General features: G+C 38.0%; 1 protein-coding gene across 3 annotated transcripts in view; it reads left to right on the top strand.

Moving 5' to 3' along the window:
- Positions 1 to 18257, top strand: part of LOC101739163 (filamin-A) — a 113936-nt gene extending 95679 nt beyond the window's left edge. For 2 of the 3 annotated variants that reach the window (XM_038016130.2, XM_062672597.1), the window contains exons 31-54: positions 997 to 1069; positions 1147 to 1314; positions 2016 to 2185; positions 2947 to 3039; positions 3429 to 3573; positions 4200 to 4285; positions 5153 to 5345; positions 6501 to 6722; positions 7130 to 7293; positions 7560 to 7710; positions 7802 to 8050; positions 8270 to 8490; positions 9164 to 9371; positions 9789 to 9917; positions 10013 to 10177; positions 10487 to 10644; positions 11062 to 11241; positions 11547 to 11691; positions 12600 to 12815; positions 13612 to 13785; positions 14439 to 14614; positions 15287 to 15448; positions 15754 to 15933; positions 17058 to 18257. In XM_038016130.2, the coding sequence (XP_037872058.1) occupies positions 997 to 1069; positions 1147 to 1314; positions 2016 to 2185; positions 2947 to 3039; positions 3429 to 3573; positions 4200 to 4285; positions 5153 to 5345; positions 6501 to 6722; positions 7130 to 7293; positions 7560 to 7710; positions 7802 to 8050; positions 8270 to 8490; positions 9164 to 9371; positions 9789 to 9917; positions 10013 to 10177; positions 10487 to 10644; positions 11062 to 11241; positions 11547 to 11691; positions 12600 to 12815; positions 13612 to 13785; positions 14439 to 14614; positions 15287 to 15448; positions 15754 to 15933; positions 17058 to 17195 (3966 nt within the window). In that variant the 3' untranslated portion in view covers positions 17196 to 18257. The remainder of the gene's footprint in view (positions 1 to 996; positions 1070 to 1146; positions 1315 to 2015; positions 2186 to 2946; positions 3040 to 3428; positions 3574 to 4199; positions 4286 to 5152; positions 5346 to 6500; positions 6723 to 7129; positions 7294 to 7559; positions 7711 to 7801; positions 8051 to 8269; positions 8491 to 9163; positions 9372 to 9788; positions 9918 to 10012; positions 10178 to 10486; positions 10645 to 11061; positions 11242 to 11546; positions 11692 to 12599; positions 12816 to 13611; positions 13786 to 14438; positions 14615 to 15286; positions 15449 to 15753; positions 15934 to 17057) is intronic. The other variant, XM_038016131.2, reaches the window with a different exon arrangement.
- The last annotated feature ends 2041 nt before the right edge of the window (positions 18258 to 20298 follow it).

Raw genomic sequence — 20298 nt, 5'->3', positions numbered from 1 at the left:
AGACTCCCGAAAATGGACTGATGCGCGGACGCCTCTAGTAATTAAACAACGTCTAGTAATTAAAAACAAAACACAGGCCATCATAATTGGTAGTAGATATGCTATTCGTGCATTAAATCATTCTGCAATTGGATCTCTCATATTGAATGGCCAACCAATTGTCTTTAGTGAAACTGTTAAAAACTTTAACTCTTTCTTAAGCTGGAATGAGCAGGTTAACAATGTTAGCAGCAAAGTTAACTTTGCATTCCATTCACTCAAATTTCTCCAATATTTTTTGCCTTTGGAAACTAAAATTTCTCTTGCCCAAAGTCTCATTTTACCCATTTACCATACAACACACATTAAAACTCTCCTCAATTGCCCTGTTCATAAAACACATGCTTACGCAAAATCGTTTTCTGTACAAGCAGTTATACTTTGGAATTCCCTCCCTCCAAGCATACGAGCGTACAAAACCATAGCAGCGTTCAAGAAATCTGTTAAGGAACATTATTTATCCTTACCATCTTAAATAAATTTTATATATTTATATAATGTATTATAATATAAAGTAAGTATATGTGTGTATGTTATATATATATATATATGTGTGTGTGTGTGTGTGTGTGTATTTGTATGCATATATATTGTTTTGTATCTTGTAATATGTATATATTACTATATGTAATGTTTACTGTATGCACTAGGTTTGTGTTCCTAATTCTTATTTCCTTTTGCGGGTCTACTGAAAGAGATTTCAGCATGAAATAAGTAGTGCCCTTGTACTCTGTATCCTTAAATAAATAAAATAAATAAATATAACATATTGCAACCACAAAAATACATTTGAGTATAATCGATCGATTATTTGTTTCAAAGTTTAAATTGTGTGTCTTAAAAGCTAAGTTATAACATGGAGAGGTTCTATTTCATTTAAAATTATCATCATGCCTAAGGAACAAATAGAATAAGCAACAATAACAATATGTATAATAATAATATTTCATATTCCAGGTATACGATGTATCAGCTATAAGAGTCAAAGATGTGGCGCACGGTACTGTCGGTAAACCTGTCACTTTTTTAGGTTCGTACTAAAATCTAGTTGTTTAATCATTTTTGCTAATTTTCGATGAGTATAATACAACGCTGCTTATTCATCAGTGGAGACAATGGCCGCTGGTCCTGGGAATTTAGAGGTGACGGTGAATGGCGGCCGGGTACCGACTGCGGCGGCAGCGCAAGGAGCTCACACATACGCCATCAGCTTCACGCCGCGGGATCCGAGGCCTCACACCGTTGAACTGCGTTTCAACGGCGATCATGTGCCTGGTAAGATATTTTTATATATTTCAGAGACAGTCATTAGTTTGGTACGCAGCAAACGCAGCACGATTCCCGAGAGACGGCAGCACGATTGCGGTATCATCGGAACTCGGCTAACTTCGTCCTACGAGAGAGCCTAGTCGATGGAGGCGCGTAGACGCCATCGCACTTACCAACCAGCCATCTTGAAGAGCGGTGCCTCCGTCCTAAGAACTGTCATTCGTTTTCGTTTTCCAACGTCAAGAGAAGATTTCTAAATTGTTCTAAGACAACAAACGTGATTGGTGTACTCAATATTTCTCTTAGCTCGATCACCCTATTCGCCCCTACGATGTCTGATGATAATTGTGGTTATTCTGACTTATAAGAGTATACAATGGGTCAGACGAGCAACAGGCAAGGGCTTGCTGAAATTGTTTCTATAAAAAAAGTTATTGAGAAAAGCAACCAACTTCTTAGCATATTGATTGTAATAACTTGTAACCATACTTGAGACCTTTTAGAACTTATGTCTCAAAGTGAGTCGCGCATTTACGCCGTAGATGTCTATGGGCTCCAGTAACCACTTAATATCAGGTGGACCGTGAGCTCGTCCACCCATCTAAGCAATAAAAAAAAAAAAAAAAAAAGTGAACTTTTAGTAAATACAGATATCAGCGTTCTGATGCTATGATTTTGACCTGCAACGTGTATGCTATCTATACCAGGCAGTCCATTCGTGTGTCACGTGTCGGCGCCAGCGCGCGTGATCGGTGCAGGATCGGGCGAGCCTCCGGAGAAGGTGTCGGTTGGTGACGCGTATACGTTCAGCGTCGACTCGCCTACGTCACCGCACGTCGAGGTGCTTGGCCCCGCCAGGAGACCCGTCACTGTGCAAGTGAGTTCCGAGTAATCACGCCACCGGAGTAGAGTTTATCCATACTACCTGGAGCCACTACGTTCATCCACAATGCGTTTCCAGAGATCTTTTTTGGAATAAGCTCCCCTCCACAGTGTCTCCCGAGCGCTAGGACATGTCCTTCTTCAAACGAGGCTTGCAGAGAGTATTAAACGGTAGGCTTGGCTCTGCCCCTTTCATTGCTGACGTCCATGAGCGACGGTAACCACTCACCATCATGTGGGCCGTATGCTCGTCTGCCTATACGGTATTAAAAAAAATCAAGATTCATATCTTTCTGCACAATGCCCTTCTATGTCCTATTCACCTCTCTGTCTCTCTCCAACGATAGAAGAAAACATAAGTTTACGAAGCTGCACGAAAGTCGAGCTTTTCATTACGCTCAGAGAGCTTTCCAGACAAGTGCAGAGGCAACCGTGACAGTATGCAACATTTTGTGCCGATCATGTCTAGATCATGTCTGGTTATGTCTTATGTCTCTGCGATAAGAGAACAAGAATATTAGGAATATATTCTAACTGACAGAAGAGTTTGTAATTGTGTTGCAAACTCACGTAGGTAGGTCTTGTTCGCTTCTGCTGTAATGGCTGCTACCACTGCCCTGTTTGAGACTTCAAGAAAAGTTTCTGGTAGTACACCTTTAATAGATGCGGGAGTAGTCTTGACAATGGGAGCATTTCATTTCTTTTTCGATAGGAAATCGTTGCTGGATCTCGTTAATAATCAAATATTTCTTCCAGGTATCTGCTGAAGAAACCGTAGGTGAAAACGAGGCGAGCAAACGGTACACCATCTCATTTGTGCCTGTTGATGTAGGAGATCACAGTATTGAGGTATTTTCAATTCAGTTTGATTTTTTACAAAGTATCTATTCGTTAGTGGGAATGCTACGTAGTGCTCATCAATTGTGAGTTAGGGTTTTTGTTCTACGCGCTAACATGACAATCTGTCTGGCCCTTAATAGAATCAGAAGTTGCGTATATTGTTTCCTTGTTTCCATCATCAAACCTTACTTACGTCGCGTGATGAGCAGCGGCGTTACTATTACGGTTGTAAGATGTGATGTGCTCCGTACCATCATCGTCTCCAACGAGCTTGAAATACAACCATTTTTCCTCAATATTAATATTAATAACAAACACTTTGTTTTCCGATAACCAGTTAAGACTGGTTGTGTTAGCTTTCTACCCGATTAATAAATAGACCCTGTTTTTATGACTAGGTTCGCGCCGGCGCTTCGGGCGGTCACGTGGAGGGTAGTCCGTTCTTGGTGAAGGCGTACAGCGCCGCGCGGGTCAGCGTCACTGACATCTCGCCGGGTGTCGTCGGAAGACCTGTGTCCTTCACCATCAACGCATCACATGCTGGTACGCTGATTTAATTAGGCTTGGCTGTGCACCTAGCATTGCTGACCACTTTCCATCAGGTGGGCCGTATGCTCGTCTGCCTACAAAGGCAATTAAAAAAATTTTTTACTTATAATACAATCGACAAAACTTTTTAATTCCAACTATTGGTCACCCGGTAGTCGAAAGTCGACTATAACTAATTGAAATTATAAGTTTTAACATTATTATGGTTCTATTGTCAGAGACTTTACTTCTATAATCACAGATTTTCCCAAGCCTACGCTATAGACACATAATATTAATCTATTCTCAATTTGACCATAAAGTCTATGGTCGAAAATAAACAAACGAGTATAATATACGCGTGTGTATGACAAATATATGGTAGTATGGGTAATGTTTTTATTTATTAATTTAACATATTTTTATGCATAGTTAAAAAAAAATAGTATTCGGCCTTTCTCTATATCCTCTGTAAGTTTGGGAAATTTTATACTCTTCCGTCCGCGCTATTTTCATAAAAAAGGGTACACATTTTTTGCTTCACGTATAGATAGATAAGAGACGACGCTACATTCTTATTGTAACAATGTTTTAAAAATAACAGCATTGATCACTTTTTTTTATGATTCGTTCTGTCACAGGTGCCGGCAACTTAGAAATTATCGTAGCCGTTAACGGTCGAAACGTGCCTAATTATGTGCAGAGTGAAGGAAATGCGAGATTCAAGGTAAAGTTGTCATAATTTGTAAAGTAAAAATACTGCTTTCCAATAAGAATAAATATTAATTTTGCTAAGGTTATTATAATTAAATTTTACATTAACCTTCAGTAAGACAAAGTCTTTCGGATTTACCGATTTTCCACCACAATTTATCGTATGTACATAATTATGTATTTTCTTTAATAATATACTGTTAATAGTACACCGCAACATACCTGCTGTATCTTTATCTTTTTCCGGTATTTCTGTAAATTAAACAGTTGCCTGGAAGAGATCACTTTTAGCGATAAGACCGCCTATTGTACAAATGAATCTGTTTGTTGATTGTTTTTTATGTTAATTGTGTTTTAGTGTGCAATAAAGTATATTCTCTCTGTATTAGCGTGAAATGTTGACTCTCGTCGCATATTAATTAATCTTAAGTTATTCAGCACACTGTGGGTTATCCAGGATAGTTTTCGTGGATAAATACCAAGAGATTAGCTTCATAGAATCGGTGGTAAATCGAGACCTAATACAGCAAGCAAAGAGCATCTTTTCGTCCGTTGTACACATAACGTAATACGAGAGAACAAGCAGAGCATATATGTGCTTTCGGTAGCTCAGAATTGGTTGTCTATATATATTATTATAGTACTAGCCGTACTCGCCCGCTTCACTGCGCATTTAAAATTAACATTATTATTTATTGTCATTATTATTAGGGAGTCCAACACTCATATAAATATTAGCCTATCCATTAAATACATGTATTTTCTACATGGATACCAAGTTTCAAGTCAATCGCATTCATGGTTCAGTAGTTATAGCGGAACATCCGTAAAAACCATTGTAGTTTTATATATTAGTATAGATGATGTGTTTGTTTGGTAGGTGAACTTCAAGCCGGTAGAAGCGGCGCCGCACACGCTGTCGGTCCGGTTCAACGGTCACGCGGTTCCGGGCTCGCCGTTCACGTGTGCCGTGTCCGCACCGACCGCGGCGCCGGACGCGCGCGCATCCGGTGCCGGCTTAGTGTCGGCACCGCGCGGTGACCCTGCCGACATACATCTCACCGGCTTCCAGAGTGAGTACAATGTGACAGTTTAGCACAATTTTTTTTCATCGACTTCAGATGATAATGAAGGTGGAGGTTCCCAATTAAAATTCATTGACTGGTTTTTGGTAAAGCGACCAGATAGTTTGATAAAACCAATCACAGTGTAATTTTAGCAAATTGAAAAGCGATCGCGCAGTTGTAACACGTAATTAATTGTGAAGATTGTTTATCAAGATTCAAGGCTATTGTTATATAATATTAAAATGAAATTATATACATACCTATAAATTTTGTGAAAGTTGTATTATCTTAATAATTCAATGACGACAAAAGAAGTATAACTTAATATGGCGGTATGTAACAATCACGGTTTTCTAAATGATGATTGATATACTTATATTTTTTACCAATTTAATTCATTATGCAATTATTTGAAAGGTAGTAATGCAGGCTTTTTTTAAACAATCCGATATCCTATTCGAAATACGCCCACCACTAATTAATTAGTCATTGTCCTAAGTAAGTTAAGTACAACCTGGTCTCGAAATGTATTATATCCATACAATATTTTTTTTGTTAAATTGTGATGATTTATCCGGTCTGCAAGAGAGACAGAGAGCGATTACTTAGAAGAAGAAAACCAACGAATCGGTAATTACAAAGAATACAAAGTTAATGTTTACATTGATGACATCATGAACAAATTGATTGCTTATTGAAAAACACAAACAGTTCATTGTTGACAAACAAAACACAACAGATGTGTCTTTAATTAAGCGTTAACATTAGTGATATTCACACGTCGACTTTTTATAAAATGTCTTTGTATTATAAACTTCACAAAATAGCTCAGTGGCTTGTCTTAAATAATGACTTCAAAATTACTTTCAAAAAATGTAAAATACCATTTATTCATAATTTTCATCATCTCGTTCGTCTAGCGGTTCTTTGGTGAAGTTAAGACTTGTAACACTTTTAATAAAATCAAGTCGTGTAATTAAATCAAACTGTATAATAAAATAAAATGAAACCGGGAAAAAATTTGTAATTAACAAATAAATCAATTGTGGTGACATAGACCTCAAGTCGGTATATGCTTTGTGACATCTATGGTCTCCGGTAACCATTTAACATCAGATAACTTAAGGCTGTTTCTTTTATGGAACCTTTTTTTTTAAACAGCAGCTGAGCCCACAATTTACGTGACCGGCCCGGGTGGGACCAACGTACGAACCCGTGTAACGCCATTAGGTGATGGTCGCTATACAGCAACTTACACTCCGGAGGCTGTTGGACGACACAGTGTGCAAGTGACGTGCGCGGGACGACACGTGCCGGGCTCTCCTTTCACATGCAACGTGTACGATGTACGCCGCGTCAGAGTCACCGGCCTTGGACCTGGAGGTGAGTTCCAGTTTATAACACGAACAATGGCCATAAAAAGAGCTAAGATATTTTGTATCTCTACGTGAAATTCCTATATATTCTTTATTCTAATCACATAAATCTAAGTGGTTTACGGAAAATGAATGCCTTTTCCGCTTCTCTGCCATTTCACATTCACTCCCCAGACCTATCGAACATCGATGTTACTAGGTGATGAATAAGAATTTCTGTAAATCTGTTGCATACGCAACAATTGACCTTGATTAAAGACGTGCGAACGCATAGATCCGAAACAAGAAACTTTTTTGGGTGTTATACAATAGCAATTTTTTATTAAATTCTCTCAATCGATTCACACTAAAAAAAAGCATGATGAACTAAAATAGTTCAGACAGGTACTGATAAATTTAATGATTTGATTTCAGAACTGGAGGGTACATTAGAAGGGCTGAGTTTGGATGAAGGTGTGGAAGAAGAGAGAGGTGTAGAAGTTGGTAAGCCAGTGACATTCAGTGTGGATGCAGCAGGCGCGGGTGAAGGAACACTGGAACTGGTGGTATCTACACCCACTACAACAGTGAAGGCTGAGGTGTGTATGAAAACTATTCTTTACTGCTATTTAAAGTAGAAAATATTAAAAAATTTAATATCTCGTTACCGCTAAGCTAATGGTATTATTCATGTTCCTATAAGAGCCCTATAAATTTTTTATTGTATCCCCGACAATCTTTTAGATTTTGGATATAATATGAACCACGCCATTAATATGAGAATTTTCTGCTATTATTTAGCCGAGAACATCTACTTTTCCAAACACAAAAAGATCGAAATTAATAAAATGTACAACATTTACAGGTAGTGGCTGTGGCCCGTGGTCTGTACGATGTGACTTTTGTGCCAGTTTCTCGAGAGCCTCATCGAGTGTCAGTCACGTTCAATGAACAAGCAGTTCCTGGTAGTCCATTCATTTGCCGCGTCAACGAACCACACACTTATGTACAAATTGGTAAGTTTCGAAATTTTTGATTTTACTGATTATCAATATGATTATGATGAAATGTGTGTTGAAAAACTCATCAATAATACTGAATTTCTAGGTGGAGTTGCAACAGTGGAGATCGACGAGAGTCTTTCAGACGTAGACGTAATATCTCCTACTGGAGTGCGTGTTTCTGATGCACAGCTCGAGGACACTGGTCTCCTAACGTTTCCTGCGAGTCGTGTTGGTAGATATGTTGTCAGAAGTGCAAAGGGACCGGTGGCGGAAGTCGAGGCTGTTGATGCCACTGCTGTAAAGGTGTTGTCTATTGGAAATGCAGTGGTTCACCGACCAGCTATATTGACCGGTAATCATATTTAATATATGGGTAATGTTAATAAATCGAAATAGATATAATAAGAGCGGCTTTCAGAAAATAGTTGACAATGTTCAAAGCTTAAAGGTTTATATTACATAATTAATTAGTTACGCCATTATGGGCCTGTTCAACCTAAGCTCAGGCAGTTGAATTCACGTATATCCAATCTCATGTCACAAGTGCAACATAAGTGTGAGTAAATTTCAGTGAGCACGCATGGCGCGGGTGCCGGTCGACTGTCTGGTCGTGTGTCGTGCGGCGGTGCGACGGTCCCCCACTCGGTGCGTCGGCGCGGGGGATCACGGCACGAGGTCGTGTGGCACCCAGCGCGTGCAGCCCCTCACCGCCTGACGCTGCTGTGGAGCGGCGCGCCAATCGACAGAGAACCGTTACTCGTCGATGTGCATCCACCACACCATGGACAAGAGGTTACCACAATAACAATTCACTAAACTTCTTACTGGTGGTAGGACCTCATATGAGTCCGCACGGGTAGGTACCGCCACCCCGCCTATTTCTGCCGTGAAGCAGTAATGCGTTTCGGTTTGAAGGGTGGGGCAGCCGTTGTAACTATACTGAGACCTTAGAACTTATATCTCAAGGTGGGTGGCGCATTTACGTTGTAAATGTCTATGGGCTCCAGTAACCACTTAACACCAGGTGGGCTGTGAGCTCGTCCACCCATCTAACCAATAAAAAAAACTAAGGCTCCAGATGGGTTTACCTCACGGTCCACATTTGCTATGTAGTTACCATTTCACAACTAAAATACCGCCACAAGTAATTCACAGCGAATTTTGAAACAGAAAGTCCAAGTCTCGAATTGAATTGTAATACCTCACCTACCTCAGCTTTCAATCCGGAGCATATGACCGTTTTATCTCAGAAAGTGGCAAATTGGTACATAACGGAGTAAAATTAAAGTAAAAGTATGGTAGGCAGCGGCTTGGCTCTGCCCCTGGCAATGCTGACGTCCATGAGCGACGGTGACCACTTACCATCAGGTGGGCCGTATGCTCGTCTGCTGCAAAAGGAGAATAATCATCATTTAAAAATATAAAAAGTTTAATCACACATTGATTTTTAAAATTGTCATTACAGGTGGCAGCTTCTGGTCTAGGTTTATACCAAGCTCAGGTTAATAAAGTGGCATCATTCAGTATCGACACCCTGGGTCGACCTGCTCGGGAATTCGACGTGGTCGTCTCCGGACCTGGCTCTCGAGCACTGCCCGTAAGATGTTATCAAACCAAGTCTGGCTTGTTGCAAGCAGAATTCACTATTAATGAAGTTGGACAGAGTACTATAGGTATGTCTTTCACATAAAATCGTTCTAAGGTACGAAAACTCTGTTTATTCCCAGAGTAATTAACAATGCATTTGGTCTTTAAACAAATTATCGGAGCTGATAGCTTCAAGACATAAAGAAGTCTAATTTTTAATTGCATTAAAACAACAGCTATTGTACTTATTTGTTCCACTAGATTTCCTAAGCTATTAAAATAAATAAAAACAATACTTATCTCAAATGTAAGTAATCTTTACTGTCCTAATTTCGCCATGAAACTTTCACGCTTTTGTTTAAAGGGTAAGATTGGGAGACGATGGACTATATTACATGTTGTTTCGACTTCAAATATAAGATGGACGTTGACTGTACCCACGTCACCTTTGCATAATATGTGCTTGTTTTAGATATAACTCAATAGTATCTGTTCTTTTTCAGAGGTTTTACATCTATCCAAGCCGGTATCCGGGAGTCCATACACATGCGAGTCCTTCGACCCAAACAGAGTGATAGTTTCTGGTTTACCAACTGGAAATATTGTTGCACAAACGCCAATCAATTTCAGTGGTAAGTTTTTTTCAAATATAGTATCTAGGATTTTTATTTTACGAATGTTTTCAATTTAGTCATTTTAAATTCACTTTGTGTTTACCACATTTCAGTTGTAACAAAGGACGCGGGAGTTGGTGAATTAGACGTGGTGTGTGAAGCGATGGGTGAGCGTCGCATCCGACTGCCCGTTGACATCCGAGAGGATGGACACACGCACAGAGTGCGATTGCGTCCCACTGTACCCTCACATTACAGGATTTACATCACCTATGGAGGTACTGTATTATTAACACAAAAAATAAACTAGTGTAAAATGCCTTAAATTAGTAGGCCATGCTATGACGATAAGCCATCATCATCAGTCCGGTTTTTTCTTCCTAAGTACTCATGCTCTTTCGTTTGAAAAGGGGGACTACCGTTGTATTAAATAACTAAGACTACTATGGTACATTCAACCTCAAGGCGGATAAAAACCTCCTTATAGTATTGAATCAATAATAAGTGAACCGAAAGTACTTTTAGTGACATAGAGCTAAAATAGAGCTAATAAAAGACATGAAACTGATCAATAGGTTTCATTTCAGGTGCTCCAGTATTAGGCAGTCCAATATCTTTGGGAGTTTTAAGTGGTAGAAGCAGTTCTGCCGCCAAATGTTCAGGTACCGGACTTGCGCATGCTCATGTCGGCAAGGAAGCGGCCTTCACTATACACTGTGCTGAAGATACGTCACCAACTGTCGAGGTAATTCATTGGATATGATCGTCGGTAATTTGATACGGTTTGGTTATTAGTGAGTTTGACAATTGTAAAACAGTGTACAGATTCGATTTCTAGTCGAAGTGAATAGCTCTGCGTAAAATACTTGGTGGTCAAAATTTGTAATTAATTAATCTCGTATTTATATCCGGTATTGGTAACATAAGGAAAAAATCCCCGGCTAGTGATGTTTACTTTGTAGTTGATTTAATAGTTCAGATTAAATCTTATACAAAAAAATATTCTTATACAACGCCTAACATCAATTTAATTCTGTAATGGATTTCTTTTAACTACTTTGACGAATATTTAATTAATATTTAATAAAGTAAATTGAATTACGATGCACCCTTTAAGTAATAATCGCATAATTATGGACATAATTTTCCATGCTATGACCAGGTGGAGAGATTATCAAATGACAAAGAAGACAATCCAGACTCGGGGTTGCTAGAGTGCAGAGTGCTGTCGGGTGCGCCACGCGAGTGGCTCTGCGCCTACATCCCTCTGGTCGTCGGTTTGTACGAAGTCAGGATATTCACATCCACTGGACCGCTACCAGGAAGTCCGTTCTCCGTCAAAGTTAGTTGACATATTATATTAATAGAGAAAAGACTTTCTCTGACCATAATTATATGGTCAAACATTAGTGTGTTGCTTTTAAGGGATGATAGCCATTATTTTCATGCAGCTGTAACTTCCACCTCATATTTCAGGCCAGACGCAGACATTCACTTTGTAATATACATAACCACCAAAAGCCACTTAACACTAAGAGCAAATTCGCCTATAGCAATAAAAATCAGATTAACATTTAAAAAAAAAATGTATATAATAGCATGTCTTCATCAAAAAAATTCAATACATAATAAATTAATTTTGGCCAGGTAATAGACACATCAGCCATAGTACCAGTCGGAGGATGGGGAACTGATAACTCTGGACGAGTGCGAGCTCCTTCCAAGCTAGTCCTAGACACGAGCAATGCTGGGCCCGGTACACTAGAATGTTTACTCGCTGGGAGGCATCAACGTGAGTTGTCACATAAGAAACCAAATAACATCACTAGTATTAAAAAACAATATTACATGAACATTGGAAAAAGTGCATTCATTCACATACTTTATGTATTGTTTTAAAAGCGTCACTATCATTTTTTAATTGGTGAAATCGAGGAAAAGACAAGATTTTTCAATAAGAGAGGCAGTTGCTTTCTGAGTTCCGAAAAGTCTGGTATCTTGAATGATAATTTATAACGCTGCTTAGCAAAGTCTCCACCATAAAAAAAGTAGCTACAGAGTATCAACTAGTATGCACTAAGGTTTTCAAACTTTATTAGATTCCATATTTTAAGTTGATGTACGATGCATTTTTCTTGAATCCGTGTTTTTGTTCGATGTCGCATTCCTTAGACTCGAACTTTAAGAATCACTGGCTTAGAGCTTATTGAGCATTCTTTTTTAATTTTTATTGCATACTTGGGTGGACGAGCTCACGGTCTACCTAATGTTAAGTGGTTACCGCAGCCCATAGACACCTACAACGTAAATGCCGCCACCCACCTTATGACATGAGCTCTAAGGTCTCACTTTTAACTACGGCTGCCCCGCCCTTCAAACCGAAACGCATTACTGCTTCACGGTAGAAATAGGCGGGGTGGTGGTACCTACCCGTGCGAGCTCGGAAGGCGTCCTATCACCAGTAATTACGCAAAATTATAATTTTACGGTTTTGACTTTTATTACACTGTGTTTCGTTCACCATGGAAGTCAATTGTGAACATTTGTTAAGTACGTATTTCATTGGAACAATTAGTACCTGTCGACGGGATTCGAACACTGGTGCATCGCAACATACGAATGCACCGGAAGTCTCATCCTCTAGGCCACGACGACTTAACTCAAACTTAAATTTAATATTATTATTGTTAACTTTTACAGGTGTAGAAACAGTATCCGGACGATCAGTAGTCACTCTCGTCGCAGCTGAAGGTATCAGCGGAGAACAAGAGTTTGAACTTTCTTACAACGGAGCGCTTGTTGCTGGTGCTCCTAGAAAAGCTCTAGTCGCATCTGGCAACACTGCAGACAGAGTAACTCTTGCTGGCAGAGGATTGGCGCATGCGGCACCTCACACACCCGCTGTCTTCACTATCGGTAATTACTGATCATCATTATCAGGATTATACCCGCTAGGATATACGAGTTTCATTAATCATCTTCCTCTTCTGTCTTTCCTATTACGGGAGGAGGATTCCTATTACGGATTGTCTTTCCTATTCCTATACTCTGCGGGGGTGTAGGGCTCGAATCAAATCCTTCCATTTACATCTGTCTTGAGCAGTCTGTTCTAGCTCCTCCCACGCCATGCCCTAACCATACCAAAAACTTGAGATATATCCATTATAGGTCTAAAATTCTAACTTTTTAGATGTTAAAGTTCACGGGCTACTATTGTGACAAAGTTAAGAGAGCTCGTAGACATTATAAGGTGGTACCCACCTATAGTTATGAAGACCAATCTCTCGATTGATGGTCATAGCTAAAACAGGCAGTACATATTAGTACCAGTATTTATTGACTCAAGTAGGTGAACAAAAATTAAGTGGTTTAGAAGTATCTGTGGGTTACATAAGCCTATAGACACTAAAACATGAGTTCTTTTACCTATCATAAAACATCTAAGTATGTATGTTAAAGGATATTAAAATAACAAGGAGTAATTAATTAAGAAGAACAAAGAGTACGAAGCCAGAGGTTATTTCTGAATAAGTTTCCCTCTACTAAATCTTCTAAAAGCCACGACATATCATTATGAAATTTAACGAGAATCCTCAGCGACGTATGGTTGTATCAAACAGATAACAGAGCTCTACTAAAATAAACATGAATAATCATACAAAAGCAACTATACTACTTTAAAAACCGGATTTAATATTTGTTTCTATTATAGATGGTAGTGCAGCTGGTCCGGGAGCGCCTGAAGCTTCACTTTTGACGCCGGACGGTGACGTCGTGCCGGTCGCGCTCGCGCCCGCCGGGCCTGGACTGTGGAGAGCTACTTACACACCAAGGCGACCTGGAGACCATCAACTACGAGTTTTGTGGGCTGGGAGATTAGTCAAAGGTGTGTTGCATGTCGCGTGACGGTTGGCTGCGGAGTACGGATACAGTGAAAGGCGCTCGTCAGAGCAGCCAAGGCCAATATGGCGGCGCCTATAGTTCGCAACAGCTGACCGTGTAGTGTATAGACTATTACTCATTTGTGCCAGTGCTCCACGCTATTTTGTTTCTTTTTGTCAGTGTTTAATGTAAATGTTGTTTGTCAGAGTTAAATGTCTACAATGTGAAAGAAGTTTCACTTTTACAGTGGTTTCATAAAACCACACAATCCTTTTTTTTTTTAAATTGGATCCCTGATAATTTTAAACGTTTCTAAACCGGAACTCACGATAGCTTTGTCGCAAACCGAATAACTGCATTTACACAATCACGCTACACTTCAGGATAGTGTTACCTGTTTTAATTGCTGTGATGGGTAAAAGTGCTCACAGTCTAATCGGTATTAAGTGGTTACTCTATACAGCATTAGGTAGAATAGCTATTAACATCGCTGCCGGCTTACAAACAACATAAAACCAACTATTACGGTACGCTAGTAACTGATGGCAAGTCTAAGCTGCCTATCTAGAGCTACAGAAAACATTTGAAAGAGAATTTCGCCCAAAAAGGTTTTGTCACTTGAATTTTTGGTTTCCTTAATTTCGTTTCTATTCTTAGGGTGTCCTCTAACGGTGAACGTAGCAACCGGTTCGGAAAGTGGTGATGCATCACGTGTGGTATGTTCGGGAGCCGGACTGACTGGCGGTGTTGTGGGGAGGGAGATCCGATCCTGGATCGATACCAGACGAGCAGGTCCCGGGGAACTAACGGCCCATTGTACTGGACCTAATAAGGTAATTTTTTTTAATTTTATTATCTATCTACTTTACTGGTGGTAGGACCTCTTGTGAGTCCGCGCAGGTAGGTACCACCGCCCGGCCTATTTCTGCCGTGAAGCAGTAATGCGTTTTGGTTTGAAGAGTGGGACAGCCGTTGTAACTATACTGAGACCTTAGAACTTACGTTAGATGTCCACGGGCTCCAGTAACCACTTAACACCAGGTGGGCTGTAAACACGTCCACCCATCTAAGCAATAAAAAAAAAAAAAATTGGTCTGATGACTCTTCTATAATTAATCGAATAACGTAACATCCTAAATAATAATGATGAAATACATTATTTTGTGAAAAAAGCATTGAAATTGGTTGTAATGAAGTTTAAGTTCTTAAAGATGGATTTAAGTAACAGTTTCTGCGTACAAGAATATCAAGTCACCTTTTCGCACTGACGCTTTTTAATGGCGATTGTTCATTAAATACAATAAGAATTCTATTTAATAAAAAATCTCAAATTCTCAATCTTCTACTCAATTCTGAATGGGCTTAAACCTTTCACCCGAAATTCAATTATTACTTTTGACCTATACTCCAATAGTTCATAACTGCTAAAGATAATGTCTTCCTATATCTCCTTAAAATATTCTGGTCATACTTGAAGCTTGATGATAATAGAATTAATTTTACAGGTAGCATACTGTGAGCTATACGAACACGGCGACGGTACGTTCACACTAAATGTGAAACCGGCGGAGGCTGGACGACACGTGCTGAGCATACAATTCGCTGGTGAACACGTGCCGGGCTCGCCGTTTGTACTAAAAGTGGCCGGAGCTCCAGACCCTTCAAAGGTAGAAAAAATCCTCGCTGATGAGACTCTCATACTCCTTATAGAAACTTGACTTATTTATCCCATTTTGATAACAATAAAAAAATTTTTTTTTCATTATCACCCTATTCGCAAAGGAACGATAAATCATCCAGTAAAAAATGCCCAATGACAGTTGCTTTTATGGTACTTTCCTACAAGTAGTAATGCATGACGTGACTGCGACCACCATACCTATTTCTACCGTGAGCAACGATATCTACGGGTTCCATTAATGACCTCAGAAGGGCAGTGAGCGCGCTCACTCATGAGTCATCGCATTGGCAGGTCCGCGTGTACGGCCCGGGCGTGGAGCCGGGTGTGCTGGCGTCGTTCCAATCGCGGTTCGTGTGCGACACGCGCGGAGCCGGCGCCGGGCAGCTCACCGTCCGCGTACGGGGACCCAAGGGCGCCTTCCGGGTCGAGATGCAACGCGAGAGCCAAAAGGACCGCACCATACTCTGCAAGGTACTCTAATGCTTCATTTAGTGCGAATAATTGGGTCGAGATATAACGCGAGAGCCAAAAGGACCGCACCATACTCTGTAAGTTACTCTAATGCGTCATTTAGTGCGAATAATTCGTCGCCTAATTAGCCGTTCCTGCATGAAGACAACCACGGAAATCACTCTTTAAATATTCGTTTATTTGTCATTTATCCTGCAAACAGGGATTATGCGTGATGTGATTTAAATTTGCGATTCCCGTCACCAATAATCCCAATTTTTTTAATTCAATCCCGAATTTAAAAAAAAAACTTTCAAACAAAATGGATCGTGTGCCAATTTAACGATACAATATCAAGTCAAGATTATTTTTGTTTTTCAAACAATGATTTGTTTTTTTTTTTCCAAATAACTAAGATGTAATACCGATTAATAATTATTATATTATCGCATTCGACTAACTCAGACCACCTCTTAGTAAGATCAGATAACGTTTCAAATTTACATTTATCGAAAATACTCTGATGAATATGTGATAATTATAATGGATTGTCAAAAATATTGGAAAGTAATCGGTTTTCGCAAAGATCGGCCGATCAGATCGATCGAACTTGATAAAAATAATAAAATCGATAAAAAATAGAAAAAAATTGATATCAACAGCAAATATTATCTTTGTTGGGTGTCTGTTTTAAATTACTTCCTACGTACATTCAGTTCCATCTATGCTCAAGAGTCCATACATTTATTTATTTATATGATCCATTGAACATATTTCTGTCAAAATTTCACCTGCACTAAAACAGGCCAGTCATTTCTAAGGTTGATAGGTACTATAATAAAATTCAGTATAAATTTATATAGATTGTGAAGATATTTCATTTCCGCAGACATATACTTCAAAACATGTGATTGGATTTTATAGTTTAGTGTTTCTTCTGAGAGGGGCTTGAATCCGTAGCATTCCAAGCAATCACACAATTTGTGATTAGGTATATTTCGACAACAAACTATAGCAGCGGCTTGGCTCTGCCCTTGGCATTGCTGACTTCCATAGCCGACGGTAACCACTCGCCATTAGGTGGGTCGTATGCTTCGTCGTTCTACAAGGACAATAACAAATAATAGTTTTAATTTAATGTTCAGTTCTCGCCGACGGAGCCGGGCGATTACCGCGTCGAAGTCCGTTGGGCCGGACGCCATGTTCCCGGTTCGCCTTTCCCAGTCATGATCTTCGACACCCAGGAGGAACTACGCCGATACATGCAGGCTACCACTACATAACAAAACATGCTTCGCCTACACTTCATTTGTCTTCACACTGCTGTGTAGTCGTTGACACATTTCTTTGAATTCATGAGTCTTAGAAAATGTGATAAAACTGATATTACAATTTCAACTGTAAAAAAATGTATACAAACAGCTGATAATATAAACAAATAATCCATACAATGTTTCACATATTTTACATCATATCTATTAGAAAGCGCTTTCCCAATACGCAGCTCGTCCTAATATTCATATGTAAATACTATTTTACCAATTAGAATTATTACAAAAATGTGTCAACGCCAATTTACAGTAATATAGTCTCAAAATACCATAATATTACTTAGTAAAAAAATATTTAAGTTAATACTGTAGTTCGATTTTCCTTCACTTCAACATTTCAGTTAGAGAAAGAACTTTTCAGTATACTTCCTATCTACTCAATAAGTGATAATGTTCAAATATATGTCTATGGGATTCACGTTAATATATAAATATAAAAGGATCAATGCATATTAAATACACAGATTAGTTACACCGATATTATAGGGTGACCTATTCGATATAGATTTTATTGACGAAAGAGTTTCTCATAATTCCGGAACTATTTTAAAGTTCAGAAATAATTTGTTTTTAATAAATGATAGCAAAATTACATGGCCATGATAAGTAGACATTCTAAATTGCAAAATAGGTTGCCAAAATAGAAAAAAAGCGACGAAATTTTGAAATAAGCATTTAATATTTTTCGTTGTTCTATTTTTCTAAAGATGTAGAATATTTTATAAATTTATTAAACGATGAAGATATTATTGGACAAGAATAATTTAATAAACATTTTAATGATACATGTATTGCATTCCAAAAATAAACGAAATCTATACTTTTTTTGTTAATAATTTATTAATACTTTTTTAGGTATAAAATATTTTAACTTAATATTTCAACTAATATACATTGTACTTACTCTGTTTATTGTTTTATGTGCTCAAATTCTATATAATTTTGTGAAGTGAATTTGACCACATAAAAGTATATCTAGTTACTAATTGTTAATAAATTAATTTTTATTACAAATCATATGTTTTATATTATTTACCCGTTATATTTGAGGTAGTTTAAAACAAAGATACTTTGATTTACATTACAAAATCATTACGTTTATCTTATGATAGATATCTTTGCAAATGTTGACTTATCAGTGACGTTAATACAAAAGAACAAGGTACACACGTTTGATTCAAATGAAAAACTCTCGAGTCTCGGTGTTGTTGGAAATGTTTCATATAAAAAAACTCAGTGAATCGATTTTCCAGTACTATTTTCCTCACCTTAGAATTACCTGAACATTAAATAGTACTTAGTACCTTTTGCCATAGTGCCTAATTTTTTTTTACTATTTCTGTTACCATCTTTTATACTAGAATTTAAAGCACTATAATCAAGTATTAGGCGATTACTTTTTTCTTCGATTAACGCTTAAAAATTACCAATAAGATTTGGTTATTTGTATCTGTATCCTTCGAGGTGGCCTTATTTATGGTGCAAGGTTCGCTGGTCATATGAGCGCAGTGGCATTGACGGGCGCCGGTTACGGCACTTTCAATGAACCCATTACATATCGTCTTTTCGCATTAAAAGTGTACAGTTTCTAAAAAAATTCGAAATTGAATTAACATGTGAAATCATTTGGTATCACCAGTATTTTTTTCATAAATACTGTCAAAAGAGGGTAGTTTAGTTTTAATTTTTTTTTTGTTTTTTATATTTTGACTACTACATATTAACAAAATCAATACATAATTTTACCTTATTTTAAAAGACTGTAACTGGTAAAAAAAAAAAAAAAAGTTGCAAAGATGATTAATATTAAAAATATCACATGTTAAACCATTAAAATACTCTCCTGTAAAATTAGTAAGTTTTGAGATTATACAGTTTTAATGCGAGAAGACGATATATAGACATGTAGGTACCTAATCCATTTTGAGGGCTTACTACGCTTAGTATAGGGCGCTAAAGTATTAATTACCAGCGCTACATGAGATAGAGACGACTTTGCGTTACCTCATCTACTTTCGTTCACTCCTACTTGCCCTGGTGAAACTGGAAAGATTTCTGGGCATCAACCAATCCTTTCATCCCAAAAAATTTCTCCGTTGATCCAACTAATTCTGTATTTGTAAAATATATTGACTGCACAATTTGTCTAAGACGGGATCACCGGTTGTTCCTAACCTGGTAAATAGCCGGCAATCAAAATGACTAATATTCCAAGATTTCGTATTTCATTTTAATCTAATATAAATATATGAACCTGTTGTTCATATATTTAACCAATTTTATTTACTAAATTTCACTTAGAATATTTATGATATAAATTTTCATTGCTTCAAACAAACAATACAAATAAAAATACCATAATTATTAGATACGGATGCCCGAAGTCCAGATTATGATCAGACGTATAGATATCACAATAAAATATCTTTCCAAAAATCTAAAATAAGATTAAATTTCAAACAAAAACATAATAACAGAAGGATGTAGTACATATTTTATATAAAACCTAGGATCACGTGAAAATCACAAATTCTAAACGAGGAAATATCTAAATTGTCCCGTCTTCTTTTAATTTGGTTTATGATTGTGCAGAACCATTTATCTTATTATCCATTTTGAACTGAAATTATTTAATGTCCGGTCTATATCTAAATGTCAATGTGCGCCGATCAGGAACATTGGTGCGGACGTCTCCAGCTAGTTGTAAACGCAAGGCATCTAAGCTCTGCCATAGCTGTTGCATTTGGCCAAATATAATCACTTCTAGCCGTTGAATAGACAAATGGAGTTCTCCTATAAAATAGAAATAATAAGAATAATAGTAAAATTATATAACACTTAGATAGGAAACGTAGCAAATGTTGATAAAATACTATTTTTCATTGATTTTAATCAGCACTGACGGACGTAATTATACGCGGGTGGTAATCATCTTTTTAATCATAAGACAAAGTGCGACAAACAAAATTTCGAATGACGTACTTGTAAAAGACCTTAAAAATTATATATCCTTTTGTTTAAGTAGCTGAAACAGCTGAAAATTCTCTGGGCCTGT

The sequence above is a fragment of the Bombyx mori genome, chromosome 15 (genome assembly GCF_030269925.1).
Source record: "Bombyx mori chromosome 15, ASM3026992v2".
Lineage (NCBI taxonomy): Eukaryota > Metazoa > Arthropoda > Insecta > Lepidoptera > Bombycidae > Bombyx > Bombyx mori.
This window is presented reverse-complemented; position numbering and strand designations above follow the sequence as displayed.